Source organism: Aphidius gifuensis, linkage group LG4 (assembly GCF_014905175.1).
Source record: "Aphidius gifuensis isolate YNYX2018 linkage group LG4, ASM1490517v1, whole genome shotgun sequence".
NCBI classification, from domain to species: Eukaryota; Metazoa; Arthropoda; class Insecta; order Hymenoptera; family Braconidae; genus Aphidius; species Aphidius gifuensis.
This window is the reverse complement of record NC_057791.1, coordinates 14,876,544-14,894,347: the sequence shown is the minus strand read 5'-3', so window position 1 is coordinate 14,894,347 and position 17,804 is coordinate 14,876,544. Positions and strand designations below refer to the sequence as shown.

The 17,804-nt window shown below is 27.6% G+C and overlaps 5 protein-coding genes across 5 annotated transcripts; all 5 read left to right on the top strand.

The window, feature by feature from the left end:
- Positions 1–5,718: 5,718 nt before the first annotated feature.
- Positions 5,719–8,332, top strand: LOC122853931 (toll-like receptor 3). Its single transcript, XM_044154339.1, has 2 exons — positions 5,719–6,568; positions 6,713–8,332. The coding sequence occupies exons 1-2, from the start codon at positions 5,719–5,721 to the stop codon at positions 8,263–8,265; spliced, it is 2,403 nt and encodes an 800-aa protein (XP_044010274.1). The 3' UTR covers positions 8,266–8,332.
- A 413-nt stretch (positions 8,333–8,745) lies between these two features.
- Positions 8,746–11,462, top strand: LOC122855162 (insulin-like growth factor-binding protein complex acid labile subunit). Its single transcript, XM_044156330.1, has 2 exons — positions 8,746–9,000; positions 9,076–11,462. Exon 2 carries the CDS (start codon positions 9,078–9,080, stop codon positions 11,454–11,456), a length of 2,379 nt encoding a protein of 792 aa, XP_044012265.1. The 5' UTR covers positions 8,746–9,000; positions 9,076–9,077; the 3' UTR covers positions 11,457–11,462.
- A 302-nt stretch (positions 11,463–11,764) lies between these two features.
- LOC122855160 (protein LTV1 homolog) lies at positions 11,765–13,686 on the top strand. The gene is made up of 5 exons (XM_044156327.1): positions 11,765–11,929; positions 12,073–12,711; positions 12,786–12,914; positions 12,981–13,433; positions 13,513–13,686. The coding sequence occupies exons 1-5, from the start codon at positions 11,927–11,929 to the stop codon at positions 13,624–13,626; spliced, it is 1,338 nt and encodes a 445-aa protein (XP_044012262.1). The 5' UTR covers positions 11,765–11,926; the 3' UTR covers positions 13,627–13,686.
- On the top strand, positions 13,686–15,647 carry LOC122855161 (V-type proton ATPase subunit G). The gene is made up of 4 exons (XM_044156328.1): positions 13,686–13,996; positions 14,301–14,401; positions 14,470–14,568; positions 14,645–15,647. Exons 1-4 carry the CDS (start codon positions 13,915–13,917, stop codon positions 14,717–14,719), a joined length of 357 nt encoding a protein of 118 aa, XP_044012263.1. The 5' UTR covers positions 13,686–13,914; the 3' UTR covers positions 14,720–15,647.
- A 336-nt stretch (positions 15,648–15,983) lies between these two features.
- LOC122853930 (speckle-type POZ protein-like) lies at positions 15,984–17,036 on the top strand. Its single transcript, XM_044154338.1, has 2 exons — positions 15,984–16,610; positions 16,743–17,036. The coding sequence occupies exons 1-2, from the start codon at positions 15,984–15,986 to the stop codon at positions 17,034–17,036; spliced, it is 921 nt and encodes a 306-aa protein (XP_044010273.1).
- Positions 17,037–17,804: the final 768 nt, after the last annotated feature.

The window sequence follows — 17,804 nt, the reverse complement described above, 5'->3', positions numbered from 1 at the left end:
TAGTCCGATTAGTACGCGTACATAATGTACATCCAAAGAGACCTGCCTAGATACTTTTAGATCACGTGGGAGCAGGGATCTAGGCTGATCTGGCGAAACAGATCCAACCAGACCCCGTAAATTTTTTACTTACTCGAAAATTTTGAGATACTCTTATCTCAAATTCATTCGGTACAGTCTGTAATTATATGAAAATCATACTCGTTTTTTTTTCTTTAAGCTTTCAAATTAATTAAGTTTTAATCAAACTGATAAATGATAATTAGTTTTTAAAATTTTAGCGGGCCAGAGACCGCGCAGTTGCGCAGAAGTAGAGGAATCAAGTAAAATTTTTAAAGTATATAGGTGCTTTCTTTTGTGTATTTATTTTTAACGCGGAAAAAGTTGAAACTACTTCGAAATTTTTTATGCTAATTGAAGATAATATAATTGAAAACCTACCCTGAAAATTTAAAGCCTTTATCTCGTGTCCTTAGGGGGGAAATTTTACTATTATTATTATTTTTTATCGATCCCCCCCAAGGACACGAGATAAGGGCTTTAAATTTTCAGGGTAAGTTTGTAATTATATTATCATTAATTATAGAATAAAAAATTTCTTTTATTGTCTTGGAACATTTAAAAATATGTAATTAAATATTATAGAATTGGATTAACAATTATTGATGATGCTGTTGTTGTTAATTGAATAACTTGAGGCATAATAATATTATGGTGTTTTTGATAAATAATATCATTGTTCAAAATATTTTTTAATGAATATAAATCATTTATTTTATTTATGTTGCACTGTCCATTTTGATTTAAGTTTATTGTCTCTAACAATTGCTGGCCTATGATGTTTTCGCTCGTAATTTTGCATAAATTTATAAATAATATTTCTTGATTGTTTTCTTTATAATTTGTTGATATGAAATATAAGCTGTTTTACCAATTGTAAAATTACCAAATATTTCATTATTTATAAATAATTGCGTTATCTAAAAAATTAATAATTAGTCATTTTTTTTTGGAAAAATTGAAAATTGAAAAAGTTGGAAAAAAATTGAACTAATGGTGGAGAAAGTTGGAAAAAGGATGGAGAGATTTGTCCGCCATTTCTCCAACCGTGTGAAGAAATAATTTTACTGCTAAGAAATTTTTTCTGAAATTAACGACGAGGAGAAATTTTTCCGTCGTTTCTCCGAATCAACTTCGGTAAAAGAACGTTCGAAAATATTTCCCCGCGAAAAAAACACACGCAGAGGAACATAGGAAAAAAATAATTTTACAGCGGAGAAATTCTTCCGAAATAAACGACGAGGAGAAAATTTCTCCACTCATTTCTCTGCATGGGTCAATTTCTGAGAAATTCGAGATAATCGCGGAGAAATTCGGAGTAATCACGGAGAAATTCGGAGAAATATTTTCACCAGGGACACCGCCAGGGCACGCCAAAGAATAATACACCAGTTGACAAATGCAGATATTTGAAGCCACAAAATGAAGTCATTGACAGCAATATGATAAATTATGTATTGATGAATAGTATCATGTATAATGTATATGCACCGCTTATTGCGTACATGGATCAAGTACAAGCACATATACCGCAGTCAATTATCTGTAAAAGTTACTGTACAAGATTGGACTTCCTTCATCGCCAGCCTATCAATGGTTTTTTCCACTAATATTGCAAATAATATATATGAAATAAATCAAGGCTGGTGTAAGTATTTCATTAACAAAAATTTATTCCAGATCTTGGATGGTTCGCATTTTACACACAACAAACAGAATATTATTGTACTGCATTCTTGTTAATTATCAAGTACTCTGTTCATTCAGAAAAAGCTTCATATACAAGCGCTGGCGTGAATCCTTCATGAACCTTTCTCTGTGTGTATTGTTATTATTTGCAGTTATGTCCGGAGCTTATGGAGTATGGTTAAAATTTATCAGTGCTGTAACTAATGCTCATGGAGGTGAATAAAGAGTGTAAGCTTTGCTTTTTTACTGAAGCCGACATTTCGGAGTAAATGAGGGCGCTGGGATCGGACTCGAACGACAGTATCACGTGTAATCTTTTATTTACTGCTTGTTTACTTTTTTTGTGATGTTTGTAATGCAAATACTGTTGATCTCAGTTTTGGTTTATTTTAATTGCAAATATTATTCACCTCCATGCTAATGCTACAATTACTGGCTTAACATTTTATGATGACTACAAGAAAAGTGATTATAATGTAGAAAAAAGTTGAAGAATGCTGATATTTTTATTAATTAGATTACGAGTGAGCGTTGGGGTATTTCTTCTAACATAGTATGATTCTTTTCCTACGCAATCGGGGTCTTATATTATAACTAGTTTTGTGGCCATCATAGGGATAACCTGCAGCGGGATTGTATTCCTAATTGTTTGTGAACATACACAAAATGTACTCAAATGTACAATAACCCTGGTGAAAATAATTTTGACAAAATTTGTCAAAAATTATTTGTCAAATTTTGTCAAATAATTAAGAGAAATTTTGTCAAAATTTTTCAAAAGAAAATAAATTATTATAATTGACAAAATTTGTCAAATATTGCCAAAATTTGTCAAAATTTGACAAATTTTGTCAAATGTTTTCAAAATTTATCAAAAGAAAAAGTTTATTAAGATTGACAAAATTTGTCAAAATTAGACAAAATTTGTCAAAATTAAACAGAATTAGACAAAATTTGACAAATTTTGTCAAATGTTTTCAAAATTTATCAACGAAAAAATTTATTAAAATTGACAAAAAAAATTTGACAAAATTTGCCAAAATTAGTTGAATTTTGTCAAAATTTGCCAATGTTTGCCAAAAATTGAAGATGTTTGCCAAAAATTGAAGGTTTTGGCAAACTGTAACTAATTTTGGCAAATTTTAACTAATTTTGACAAATTTTGACTAATTTTGGCAAATTTTGTCAAAATTATTTTCACCAGGGAAGTGAGACATGGACTGGAAGAAATAAGGGAAGAATGGATATGGGATTTGATCGTGAGGCATTGAATCGGAGGGCATTGAATCAGAGGGTATTGAATCCAAGGGGACGTAATCAAGGGAGATCCCTGGTAGAAATATTTCTCCAACTTTCTTCCAACTTTTTTCCAACTTTTCTCCGCCTCTTTACGAAAATGACCCATGGTTGGAGAAATGGCGGACAAATTTCTCCAACCAAAAATTTACTCCAACTTTTTTCCGACTTTTCTCCAACTTTTTTCCGCCATTTCTCCAACCTGAAATTTACTCCAACTTTTTTCCAACCATGGGTCATTTTTGTAAAAAGGTGGAGAAAGTTGGAAAAAAGGCGGAGAAAGTTGGAAAAAGTTGGAAAAATATTTCTACCAGGGATGAAATGGGAGAAGACGAAATGTTTGTCGATTTTTTTTTTTCTTTTATTTTAGTTTTCTTTGTCCAAAACAATTCAATTTTAAATCAATATTTTATGTATTAAAAAAATTGAATGGTATAATTATTAATTAATTTAATTGATATATATCTTCTTATAAATCTTATAAATATATATCAACATTTATACAAACAATACTATAGACATAATTGCAATTTTGATAAAACTAAAAATAATTTATCTGATACTGTTGAACTTACAATCGATAAAAATGATAAATTTATCAAGCTAACGTTAGTTCAACGTTTTGCATATAATATACAAAAGATTATTATAAATAATAATGGTAAAATACATCTTGATATGTTAAAAAGTATACATATAAAATAATCATTTGAAAAGAATGTAATTATAAGAAATTTGGTTATTTAAATTTATCATCATTATTACAATCAATGTTATATATTTTTATAATATCAAGTACACCTAATAAAAAACCAGTGGTATGTTTAAATAAAAAAATAGCTGATTTCGGTATTGAATTACCATTAAGTATAATGTCACCACGTTTTTATCATAGTTCAGGTGATTCAACATGCTCCATAATGAGTATTATTACTTAATTTTCATTATTTTTTTTCTATTTTCATTTTTATTTTTTCATGATAACAAGTAAAAGTTTATGTAATTGATGATACCGTAAATTTAAAATTGTTTCAAGCAATCATTGCAATAGGTAATTTATCTTAACTTTATCTATCATAACTTTGAGATACAAAAAAACTTGAGAATATAATATTATTCGTGCTCACTATGAGCATAATTATCCGAGGTATTTTTATTGTTTTTTTTTTTCATGATAAAACGTAAAATTTCATGTAATTGATTGTAGAGTGTAAGATAATATTGTGAGGTTTGTTTTAAAATACATCTTGACATGTTAAAAAGTACATATAAAATAATCATTTGTAAAGAATGTAATTATAAGAAATTTGGTCATTTAAATTTATATCATGATTATTACAATCAATGTCATATATTTTTATAATATCAAGTACACCTATGTCTACAGAAGCTACGTTTCATAGATTTAAAATTGAATGGACTACAAAAGGTTGAATATAGGTGTTTTCAATAATTTATCACAACTTATAAGGAAGCTTATATTAACTGTGGAAACGATACAATCAATGCAGTGTCAAACAATATTTTCAAAAATGTCTCAGAATCGTTTAAGTTAAATTAAAAAAAATAATTTATACTTGACCACATCATATCTTTGCAATTTATATTCAATTAATAAATAAAACATTAAATTAAAAATTATCATTTACTTTTAATTTAATTTAGTTTTAATAATTTGACCGGGTAAAAAGTTCATTTAGTGATTTTTTTAGAAAATTTGATATCATAATAATTACTGATATTTAATTATTTCTCAAATTATTTTGTTCGCATTAATGTTTTATCAAAAAACTGAATATCTATAAAGATTTTATCGTTTATCTAGTTGAATTTATAAAAGCTAATTACATTAATAAATAAAATATATGAATATATAGGTATATACAATTTTATTCAGATATATATATATATATACATAGGATTATTAAGTGCACTTTGCTCTGATAGTGCTTGTTTACTTTTTGTATTTGCAAATTTCTTTCGATTTAGTTTATCAATTTTTTTTTTATCCAAAATAGCACAAGAATAACGATAAAAATCATAAAAAGAGCGAAAAAATTTCCAGATATTCTAGCTGAAAAAATAAAGGTTGGAGAATAATTTTCACTGGGGACAATTTTCCTTGATTTTAATGGTTTTTTTAGCATGTTCTTAATCCTGGTTTGTATCTACTAGAAGTGTAAATTTTTTTTTCTAATATGTCAAGTGCTGTTTCATAAAAGTGTTTATTTTTAATGATTTATTAAAACTATTGAGGAACTCCATGTCAACGGAAATAACACTGCGACCACTTTACCAAATGAAATATTCCCGGGACTACAAGTCTACCGAAGCAACGTTACCTAGATTTTAAGGTGATTAAATTAAGAATTATTATTATAATTTATCTTAGTTTTTTTAAAAGCGGATAGAACTATATAGCTATATAGAACTATCTATCGGTGGTGCTCAAGATGGCCTTGTAGTGCGCGATTTTTATTTAACTTTCTACACATGTAACATGATGCGTCAGCTTGTCTACAGCAGACACAATTTCAACAACAATTGAGTTATCTTTAAAAAAAAATAAGACAATAATCAATTGCTATTATTATAGATTTGATTTTTATATCATATCGCCACATGTAACAGTTTTGTTAGCGACTTTTACTTTGTTGTCACATTATAAGGATAATGGGCGGATTAAATATACTCAATTATGTTTTAGTTATGGATACAAGTAAAGATTCAACTTCAATTATCAAAAGTCATAGTAAGTACTTTTGTAACAACGAGTCACCTTATTATGATCCAAGAATTTGTGAGTTGCTGTGTAATAATAATGATGAACAATTTGAAATAAATGTCAGTAATAGAGCATTAAATATTCTCCCAAGAGATTTATTCAGTGGCTTTGAATATCTTTTTGGTCTATATATAGAATCAATTAAACTGACTAATCTAGAGTCATGTATTTTCTCTGGTTTATTAAATCTTCACACACTTGAAATTAGCAAAAATAAACTGACAACTTTACCAAAAGATGTATTCAATGGTCTCTCAAGTTTAAGTGATCTAAATTTAGAGTCCAATGAGCTAATTGACCTTGAGCCGGGTATTTTCTCTGGTTTATCAAACCTTCGCACACTTAATATCAGCAAAAATAAACTGACAATGTTATCAAAAGATCTATTCAATGATCTCGATGATCTAGAGGTTTTGTATTTAGACTCAAACCAACTAGTTGACCTTGAACCAGAGATTTTCTCTGGTTTATCACACCTTTGCACACTTAGTATCAGAAAAAATAAACTGACAACGTTATCAAAAGATCTATTCAATGATCTTAATCTACAAGATTTGGATTTAGACTCAAACCAACTAGTTTACCTTGAACCAGGTACGTTCGATGATTTACCAAGTCTAATGGATCTTTGTATCGCCAATAACAATCTCACAACTTTATCAGATAATATATTTGGTGATCCATACGAATTTAATCATCTAGATTTAAGTTCGAATCAATTACATAATCTTGAACCAGGTTGGTTTAAGCGTTTATCGGCAAATTCAATTAATATCAGCAAAAACAATTTGACAATTTTATCGAAAAATATCTTCATTGAATGCAATTGGAATCTCATGGGGCTAGAAATACAATTTAATCAATTGAATAATCTTGAACCAGGTTGTTTCAATAGTTTGATAGAACTTGGCGAGCTTGACATCAGCAACAACAGTCTGACCACATTGTCCGAAGATATATTTAAAGATCTTGGAAAACTCAATAAATTACATTTAAATTCAAATCAACTACGTAATCTTGAGTCAAGTTGGTTCAATGGTTTATCACGACTTAGAGAAATGAATATCAGCAAAAACTATCTGACAACTTTATCAAAAAATGTTTTCAGTGATTGTAGTTATCTTAGCAAGCTGAAACTACAATTTAATCGTTTAAATAATCTTGAGCCAGGTTGTTTCAATGGTTTACCAGAACTTAACGAGCTTAATATCAGCAACAACAGTCTGACCACATTGTCTCAAGGTATATTTAATGGTTTTGAAGAACTTTATATATTAAATTTAAATTCAAATAAACTAAACAATCTTGAGTCAGGTGTTTTTAGTAATTTGCCAGACCTTGATGTGCTTGATTTAAGCAATAACGATTTGATAACATTATCAAAAAATGTATTCAATGGTCTTGTAAATCTTAATTATCTAAATTTACAATCGAATGGACTAAATAATCTTGAGTCAGCTAATTTTAATGGTATACCAAGACTTCATAAACTTGATGTCTCTAATAATAATCTCACAACTTTAGTGAAAGATACATTCAATGGCATAGATAGTCTACATGAACTGAAATTAAATTCGAATAAACTGAGCAATCTTGAGTCAGGTTGTTTTAATAATTTATTAGAACTTCAAATACTTGATATCAGTGGAAATAATTTGACATTATCAAAAGATATATTCAGTTGTCTACCAACACTTCGTCATCTAGATTTGAAATCGAATGGACTACAAAACCTTGAACCAGGTATTTTTAATAATTTGTTGGACCTTGAAGAACTTTATATCGGTGGAAACAAATTGATTACTTTACCAAACGATATATTCAGAGGTTTAGAAAAGCTTCGTATCCTAGATTTAAATTCAAATAGACTACAAAACCTTGAGTCAGGTACTTTTAATGATTTATTAGAACTTGAAGAACTTTATATCAATGAAAATGAACTGGTCTTTTTACCAAACGATATATTTCAAAGTCTGCAAAATCTGTTATGTCTACTTCTGGATTCCAATCAACTAGTAGATCTTGAGACAGATATTTTCAACGGTTTAACAAAACTTGAGGAACTTGATATCAGTGGAAATCAATTGACAACTTTACCAAAATATATATTTAAAGGTCTAGAAAACCTTTATCACCTAAATTTGAATTCAAATAAACTACAAAACCTTGAGTCAGGTACTTTTAATGATTTATTAGAACTTGATGAACTTCATATGAGCAAAAACAAATTGATTACTTTACCAATCGATATATTCAAAGATCTAAAAAACCTCTGTTACCTAGATTTAAATTTGAATGGACTACAAAAACTTGAATCAGGTATTTTTAATGATCTATTAGAACTTGATGAACTTCATATGAGCAAAAACGAAATCATCAATTTACCAAACGATATATTTAATGGTCGTCTACAATCTGTATTGTATCTCGATTAAGATTTGAGTTAACTCATTGATCTTTGGAAGAAAGTATTTTCTATTGTTCGTTAATTATATTAAAGAACTTTATCATTAACAGAAACAATTTGATAATTTACCACATTGTATTTTTATAATAAACATACATTCAATAAATCAAACATAAGATTAATAATTGTCATTTATTTTTTTATCGCCTTAAATTTAATTTAGTTTTTAAAATTTTAGCGGGCAAGAGGCTTAATCTAGTGGAAAGATGGCAGCCGAGTTTGACAAGTGGCTATGGTGGTGGCAACACTGTGTCTAAATTTATTATTATTAACTTTCAACATGTTTTAACTTTTAACCATGGAGTTTTATATTCACCTCCATGGATTTGTTTTTAACTTTCTAAGTTTCTATACATGTTTTGTGTGCCTTGTTGTGTCTACAGCACATTGACACATTATTTTTATAAATTTTCCAACAACGATCGAGTTATATCTTTAAAATAAAAGAAGACAATAATCAATAAAATAAAAGATTATCATTTCTATAAAAATATAATATAGAGGTTGTCTTAAAATTGAAATATAGAATATAATTTCATATCACCAGCTGTTGCAAGTTGACAATCCAAGGAAATTATTTTGATAGTTCCAAGCGACTTGGCCTTCACTTTTATAAACAAATCCATTGTCGTCACGTGAATATATAGCCAGCTCAGTTTTTGAGGAGAACTTTTGATATTTTCCTGACGATTGTCAATTAACAGTAAGTTTCCAAATTTAACTCATATAATTTTGATTACGTGTTTAAAAAGTTTTTAAATACTTAATTTTGTTTTAGTTATGGATACAAGTGAAGTTTCAACTTCAATTATCAAAAGTCATAGTAAGTACTTTTGTAACAAAGAGTCACCTTATTATGATGCAAAAATTTGTGAGTTGCTGTGTAATAATGCTAAAAAATATGAAATAAATATGAGTAATAAAGCATTAACTATTCTCCCACGAGATTTATTCAGTGGTCTCGAGAATCTTCATGATTCTGAAGTTAAACTGAGATTAGATCACAACCAACTGAACAATCTTGAGTCTAGTTTATTTAATGGTTTACTACAACTTCAAGAACTCGATCTCAGCCATAACAATTTGACAACACTACCAAAAGATATATTTGATGGTCTTGAATATCTTCAGAGTTTACATATAGAATCAAACCAACTGAATGATCTAGAGCCAGGTGTTTTCTCTGGTTTATTAGACCTTTACATACTCGATATCAGCAACAACAAACTGACAACTTTATCAAAAGATATATTCGATGGTATTCAAAGTATAGGTGATGTCAATTTAAAGTCGAACCAACTAACTTATCTTGAGCCGGGTATTTTCGATAATTTACTGGGTCTTAGAAGACTTAATATCAGCAATAACAATCTCACAACTTTAACAAAAGAAATATTTGGTTATCCCCGAGAATTTTGGTATCTAGATTTGAATTCAAATCAACTACATAATCTTGAGCCAGGTTGTTTCAGTGGTTTATCACGACTTGAGGAAATTAATATCAGCCAAAACAATCTGACAACTTTATCGAAAAATATCTTCAGTGATTGTGTTGGTCTTATCAAGTTGGAGATACAATTTAACCAATTGAAATATCTTGAGCCAGGTTGTTTCAATGGTTTATCACAACTGGAAGAGCTTAATATCACCAACAACAGTCTGACAACATTGTCCGAAGGTATATTTAATGGTTTTAAAAAACTTTATGAATTAAATTTAAATTCAAACAAACTGAACAATCTTGAGTCAGGTTGTTTCAATGGTTTATCACGATTTATAGGAATTAATATCAGCCAAAACAATCTGGCAACTTTATCGAAAAATATCTTCAGTGATTGTATTAATCTTTCCACATTAGAAATACAATTTAATCATTTAAAAAATCTTGAGCCAGGTTGTTTCAATGGCTTATCAAAACTTAACGAGCTTAATATCAGCAACAACAGTCTAACCACATTGTCTGAAGGTATATTTAATGGTTTTGAAGAACTTCATATATTAAATTTGAATTCAAACAAACTAAACAATCTTGAGCCAGGTGTTTTTGGTAATTTGTCAGACCTTGATGTGCTTGATTTAGGCAATAACGACTTGATAACATTATCAAAAAATGTATTCAATGGTCTTGTAAATCTTAATCATCTAAATTTACAATCGAATGGATTAAATAATCTTGAGCCAGCTAATTTTAATGGTATACCAAAACTTCATAAACTTGATGTCTCTAATAATAATCTCACAACTTTAGTGAAAGATACATTCAATGGCATAGAAAGTCTACATGAACTGAAATTAAATTCAAATAAACTGAGCAATCTGGAGTCAGGTTGTTTTAACAATTTATCAAAACTTCAGACACTCGATATCAGTGAAAATAATTTGACATTATTAAAAGATATATTCGAGTGTTTACCAACACTTCGTCATCTAGATTTGAAATCGAATGGATTACAAAACCTTGAATCAGGTACTTTCAATAATTTGTTAGAGCTTGAAGAACTTTATATGAACGAAAATGAATTAATCACTTTACCAAACGATATATTCAGAGGTTTACAAAAGCTTCGTATCCTAGATTTAAATTCAAATAGACTACAAAACCTTGATTCAGGTATTTTTAATGATTTATTAGAACTTGAAGAACTTTATATGAACGAAAATGAATTAATCACTTTACCAAACGATATATTTAGAGGTTTACAAAAGCTTCGTATCCTAGATTTAAATTCAAATAGACTACAAAACCTTGATTCAGGTATTTTTAATGATTTATTAGAACTTGAAGAACTTTATATGAGTGAAAATGAACTGGTCTTTTTACCAAATGATATATTTCAAAGTCTGCAAAATCTGTTATGTCTACATCTGGATTCCAATCAACTAATAGATCTTGAGACAGATATTTTCAACGGTTTAACAAAACTTGAGGAACTTGATATCAGTGGAAATCAATTGACAACTTTACCAAAATATATATTTAAAGGTCTAGAAAACCTTTATCACCTAAATTTAAATTCAAATAAACTACAAAACCTTGAGTCAGGTACTTTTAATGATTTATTAGAACTTGGTGAACTTCATATGAGCAAAAACGAAATCATCAATTTACCAAACGATATATTTAATGATCGTCTACAATCTGTTTTATATCTCGATTAAGATTTGAGTTAACTCATTGATCTTTAGAATAAAGTATTTTCTATTGTTCGTTAATTATATTAAAGAACTTTATTAACAACAAAAACAATTTGATAATTTACTACATTGTATTTTTATAATAAAAATTCATTTAATAAATTAAACATCAAATTAATAATTGTCATTTATTTTTTTATCGCCTTAAATTTAATTTAGTTTTTAAAATTTTAGCGGGTAAGAGGCTTAATCTAGTGGAAAGATGGCCACCGAGTTTGACAAGTGACAATGGTGGCAACACTGTGTCTAAATTTATTATTATTAACTTTCGACATGTTTGGACTGGTTTTAACATGTTTTGTAATGTTTTGTGTCTAACTGTCTATGTACAGCACATATTGACTCAATATTTTCATAAATTTTTCACTCACAATTGAGTTATCTTGAAAATAAAATAAAACAATAATCAATTTAATAAAAGATTATAATCGAAAATGGTATGTACAATTAGTAAATTTAATTTCTATAACTAATTATCTAGAAAAAAATATATAATATAAAGGTTATGTTAAGATTTAATCATACAATATGTCTCCCTTATTTATTTAATAATATTTTTCTATCATATTTTATTTTAAAGGGTAAAAAAACAAAGAAGTTTATTGATAAAAAAAATTCAATAACATATGATATTGTTCATCGATCTCAAAAAGATCCTCTTGCTGCTGATGTAGAAGCACCTCAACGTGTTTTATTACCACGTGAAGAATTGATAAATCATGGTATATACTATGATGATGGTTATGATTATTCAAAACATTTAAAAGATACAAAAGATCTTGGAAGTGATTGGGAAAGAATTGAAAAAAAAAGTAATTTACCATCATCGGTATTTGCATCAATTGCTGAAGAAGAAGTTGGACTTCTTAATAAAGCAGCACCAATATCTGGACCACGACCAGATTTAGATCATGAAATTGTTGCTGCTATGGATGATGATTTTGATCATGATGATCCTGAGAATGAACTTGAAGATGATTTTATAACACTTGCTAATGCTCAGGGATCAGACACAGAGTCATGTGATGATGACTCAGGTTCTGATGTATCATCAGGTGATTTTGGATTATCTGATGAAGAAAGAGATGAACTTGGTAGTTTACATGGTCATGGATTTGATAAAGAAGAAACAAAGTCAAGATTTACTGATTATTCCATGAGCAGTAGTGTCATCAGTAGAAATGATGGATTGACACAACTTGATAGAAAATTTGATAAGGTATAAACTACATTTATATTATCATATTTATAAGTAGAAGAATAAATTAATAAAAATAATATTTTTCATTACAGATGTATGCTGATTATGATGAAATTGAACAAGGACCACTTGATGAAAATGAAATTGAAGGATTTATTAGTGCTGATGATGCTCGTGTACTTCAGTGTGTTGATGAATTTGAAAAGAAACAAACAGAAGCAGTACGTATTTTAATTTTTAAATTTATTCCTATTGTCTTCAACTAATTTGTTATTTTATTCTTACAGATTGACAATATTGCAGAGTTAATGAAAGATCGTTTAAAATTTTTAAATCATACAAATGATTCAAGTAATGATGATGAAGATGAAGATTTACATCGTATAGCTGTTGAACCACGTGGAAGAGATAAATGGGATTGTGAAACTATATTATCAACTTATAGTAATATTTATAATCATCCAAAATTGCTTAAAGAACCAACAAAACATATTGAACAAATAAGAATTGATCCAAGAACAGGTATACCAGTAAATGTACTTGATGGTAGACCTGGTAAATTAACAGCAAGAGGTCTTGCACAATTAAATCTTGAGTATGATCAAGCTAGAGGTAGAAATACAAGTCAATCAATTGCTGAAACAATGAGATCAACATTAAGTATATTAAGTATACGACCAAAAAATGAAACACCTGAAGATCGTAAAGAACGTAAACAAGCTCTTAAAGATTACAGAAAGGTAAAACATTATTTAAAGCAAATTTATTATAATATAAAAATATTTTCTTAATTATTTATATATATATTTATTTTTTTAGCAAAGAAGAATTGAACGTAAAGCCAACAGTGAGGCATTTAAAGAAGAAAAAAAGAGACAAGAAAAAGTTAATATTAATAAGAGAAGAAATCTACAATGTAGACGTGTATTGTAAACAAATAATCATGTATTTTTTTTTTCTTCAAATAAATTCATCTCAATATTGATAAATTAATTGACAATATTTTATTTTTTTTATTAACACACATTTACACTCCCACTTATGCAAATAATAATAACAATAAATTTAAGCACGTGACATTGCGATGGTAGCGCTTTCTAGAGTGTGTAGGTTTGTCGAAACTTCACAAGTCATATGATCGATTCGTCTGTCGTGGTGATTACACGTTAATTTGGTGCCTATCCCTAAAAAAAAAAAAGAAAAGTCCATTAAGTTATTAAAATGGCCAGCCAAACACAAGGTATTCAACAACTTTTGGCAGCTGAAAAGAAAGCTGCTGACAAAGTTTCAGAAGCTAGAAGACGTAAGTTATTAATAAATTATTATTATTAATTTTAATATTACACAAGTCATATATATTTTTTGACACTGATAAAACACCTGACTATGGCTTTGTCAGTCAAATTAAAAACCAATTACTCATTAATATTGTTAAAATAATAACGATACAATTATAATACTACAATAATGAGAATAAATAGCATAAATAATGCTTCAAAATTTGATATTTTGTTGTTATTAATTTGGGATGAATGTTGGGTTATTTGGGTGGGTCTAACCTTGAGATTTAATAATGAATTTTCAATGGTTTTGTGTGTTGTCAACAGGCAAAACTCGTAGATTGAAGCAGGCCAAGGAAGAAGCCCAAGATGAGATTGAAAAATATCGTCAAGAAAGAGAAAAACAATTTAAAGAGTTTGAATCAAAGGTAAATTATTTTAATGATCTTAAATTTTGTTGATAAATTAATTAATTGTTGTTTTTTTAATTGTTTAGCATATGGGTTCAAAAGAAGATGTTGCAATGCGTATTGATGCTGACACCAAGATTAAAATTGAAGAGATGAACAAAGGTGTCTGTGTAAACAAAGCAGCAGTAAGTTGATTATAATTATTTATAATAAATTAGTAAGAAATAATGATGAATAATAACATTAAATAAAATTTAACAGGTCATTCAAGAAATTTTGGGTCTTGTGTATAACATAAATCCTGAATTACACGCCAACTACCGCGTTGCAGCTTGAGCCAATAACGCCTAAAAACATCATTATATTTACAGTGTTTATAAATTAATTGAAACAAAAAATAATAATAATGTCTCTATAATAATCTCATATCTATCCAGAGAAATGTATTTCCAAAAAAACAATAATAACTGTTAAATTGTTTTTAGTATATTCAGTAATACACAATTAGTAATTTGAAATGATAATTTCGTTTTTTTTTTCTAATTAAAGCTAATCATGATTAAAATATACAAAATTCTAATTTTTATAATAATTATCATTCAAAATTATACTGCTGTTATTAGCAGTTAAATATGAAAGTCATTTTGACAATAATAATTATTCTATATAAATTTTATTCAAAATAATTTGGCTTTAAATATATTTGTGTTTAATAATAATTGTTGATATAAATTTTTAAAGTCACTAGTAAAAATTCAAAATACAGAAAAAATATATATAATCAATTAAAATTGCAATGATTTTAATTTTAAAAATAAATTTTATTAAAAAACAAAAATACCATGGCCTGGGTATTTTTGTTATTTAATAAATTTATTATTTGAAAGTTAAATAATGTGCAAAAAACAAATTAATAGTTGAGTGTTTTAGGGTGATGGATATGTTGTTCAGATAAATGTTGTATATTAGGCTCATTCCATATATATTTTACAATTATTTTTTGTTTTTCTGTTGCATTGAGGACGAAACACAAGTTAAAATTTAAAAGTACAGCCTCTTTGGATTCTCATACAGCTCCTAAAATTATTGAGAATCTCGCGATGATGTACTAATTATTTTTTGTTTCATTTTAAAATTATCTCCAACGTATAAAATATATACTTATGTTTTTTTTCTTTCTTTTTTTGATTTTTGTTAATACAATATTGTAAATGTAGCTCCAATTTTTGTGTACATCTGAGCTGAACACCTGATCGACTGTTTGTACAGTATTAGCATTCAAATAAAATAAAATTCATCTAAAAAAATATAACAATGTTGTTTAAATATTTATTCAATAATTAAAAACAAAAAAATAATATTTAATTATTTAATTTTTAAATAATTTGTCCAACTAAATCAATTGAATCCAGAAAAAAATCTAAAAATAGATTTCAATTGAAGAATTATTTTATTAATTTTTATAATAATTATTCTTTAATAACTGAATAAAAATACATGAATACGCAAATACGATTGTGCCTCAAAGTCTCTAGTCTTCTTGGCCTCAAAGAAATTAATCAGTTTGGAAACCAATTATAATTAATTAATATATATAATCATGTCAGAAATTGTTAGAACTATCGAAGACTATTTAAAGGGTGAAGAAACTTGTACATTTAAATATGAGTGGACAATTAAAAACTTCAATCAGTCGACCATAAGAGAAACAATGACATCACCAAGTTTTTCATCTCATTATTCTGATTTTGACGATGAATGGATTATGAAAATGTATCCAAGAAAAGCAACCGATTTAAATGACGATTCTGAATCTGATACTCACTCTCTTAGTTCTAAATTTTATGATTTGTCGCTGGATCTAGAACTTCAATCATTCCAAGCATTCAATGATCCTCTACAATTACAAGTTATTTTTGTGATATCAATTAATAACAAACTAGGAGCAGCTATTGTAAAAAGTCTCGATACTCTTCTAGAAACAATTAGCTACCCAATTTCAAGTTCAGAGTTGTTGAAAGTATCGAATGAATATGATGAATTTAAAATTAATTGTACAATACAAATGTCTAAAAAAATAACAAATAATTCTGCTGTATTTTCAAAATTTAATGCAACACCACAACTGAGCTTAGACTGCAAAAAACTTTTGTTAAATAAAAAATCAGCTGATGTTACTATTGAAGTGGGTCAAAAATCATTTCGTGCAATCAAAGGAATTCTTGGAGTACGCAGTCCTGTTTTTGCCGCAATGTTTGATCATGAAGAATTCAAAGAAAATAAAAAAAACGAAGTTATCATTGAAGATATTGATGAAGTAGTTTTTGAAGAATTTTTACATTATATTTATACTGGTAAGTCACCGAATATTGACAAAATGCCAATGGAACTACTTGCTGTTGCTGAAAAATATCAGGTTGATCACCTTAAAAATATTTGTGAAGGAGACATATGCGAAACGATAAACTTTGATAATGTTGCAAGTATACTTGTTTTTTCTGACAGATATAATCTTGAGAAACTCAATAAAAAATGTTTAGAATTTATGAAAAAAAATTTACGAGCTGTCATGTCAAATGAAAAATTTCAAGTTAAAAAAAAAAAATATCCTGAACTTTTTGTAGGTGTTCTTGAGCACTTGCTGTTGTCATAAAATAAAAAAAATTTATTGGTGATTTGTTTAATTCTTAATTGTTATCTATAACCTATTGTAATATTATTTTTTGTTTTTCTGTTGCATCCAGGACAAAACATAAGTTAAAATTTAAAAGTACAGCCTCTCTGGATTCTCATACAGCTCCTAAAATTATTGAGAATCTCGCGACGATGTACTAATTATTTTTTGTTTCATTTTAAAATTATCTCCAACGTATAAAATATATACTTATGTTTTTTTTTTCTTTCTTTTTTTGATTTTTGTTAATACAATATTGTAAATGTAGCTCCAATTTTTGTGTACATCTGAGCTGAACACCTGATCGACTGTTTGTACAGTATTAGCATTCAAATAAAATAAAATTCATCTAAAAAAATATAACAATGTTGTTTAAATATTTATTCAATAATTAAAAACAAAAAAATAATATTTAATTATCTAATTTTTAAATAATTTGTCCAACTAAATCAATTGAATCCAAAAAAAAATCTAAAAATATATTTAAATTATAGCCATAAAAAATACATCAAATAAGATTTCAATTGAAGAATTATTCTATTAATTTTTATAATTATTCTTTAATAACTGAATAAAAATTTGTAATTTCCCGCGCTTTAAAAACCAGTGAATTTAACAATATGGCGGCGTGTCAATAATCAGCTGTTGGTGACATTCTTTTATAACTCGTTTACCATTGGTTTGTAACGAATTGGTAATGAATGATTCTTGTGCGCAGGTAAATAAACATATAAAGTATAAAAAAAA

Excerpts from the sequence above, each read along its gene's own strand:
- LOC122853931 (XM_044154339.1), top strand. The coding sequence starts at position 5,719 with ATGGGCGGATTAAATATACTCAATTATGTTTTAGTTATGGATACAAGT. Across the intron at positions 6,569-6,712 it reads ATTACATAATCTTGAACCAG|GTTGTTTCAATAGTTTGATA; the intron begins GTTGGTTTAAGC and ends ATCTTGAACCAG.
- LOC122855162 (XM_044156330.1), top strand. The coding sequence starts at position 9,078 with ATGGATACAAGTGAAGTTTCAACTTCAATTATCAAAAGTCATAGTAAG.
- LOC122855160 (XM_044156327.1), top strand. Across the intron at positions 12,915-12,980 it reads AAAAGAAACAAACAGAAGCA|ATTGACAATATTGCAGAGTT; the intron begins GTACGTATTTTA and ends TTATTCTTACAG. Across the intron at positions 13,434-13,512 it reads CTCTTAAAGATTACAGAAAG|CAAAGAAGAATTGAACGTAA; the intron begins GTAAAACATTAT and ends TTATTTTTTTAG.
- LOC122855161 (XM_044156328.1), top strand. The coding sequence starts at position 13,915 with ATGGCCAGCCAAACACAAGGTATTCAACAACTTTTGGCAGCTGAAAAG. Across the intron at positions 14,402-14,469 it reads TTAAAGAGTTTGAATCAAAG|CATATGGGTTCAAAAGAAGA; the intron begins GTAAATTATTTT and ends TTAATTGTTTAG. Across the intron at positions 14,569-14,644 it reads TCTGTGTAAACAAAGCAGCA|GTCATTCAAGAAATTTTGGG; the intron begins GTAAGTTGATTA and ends AAAATTTAACAG.
- LOC122853930 (XM_044154338.1), top strand. The coding sequence starts at position 15,984 with ATGTCAGAAATTGTTAGAACTATCGAAGACTATTTAAAGGGTGAAGAA. Across the intron at positions 16,611-16,742 it reads CAATCAAAGGAATTCTTGGA|TCACCGAATATTGACAAAAT; the intron begins GTACGCAGTCCT and ends TATACTGGTAAG.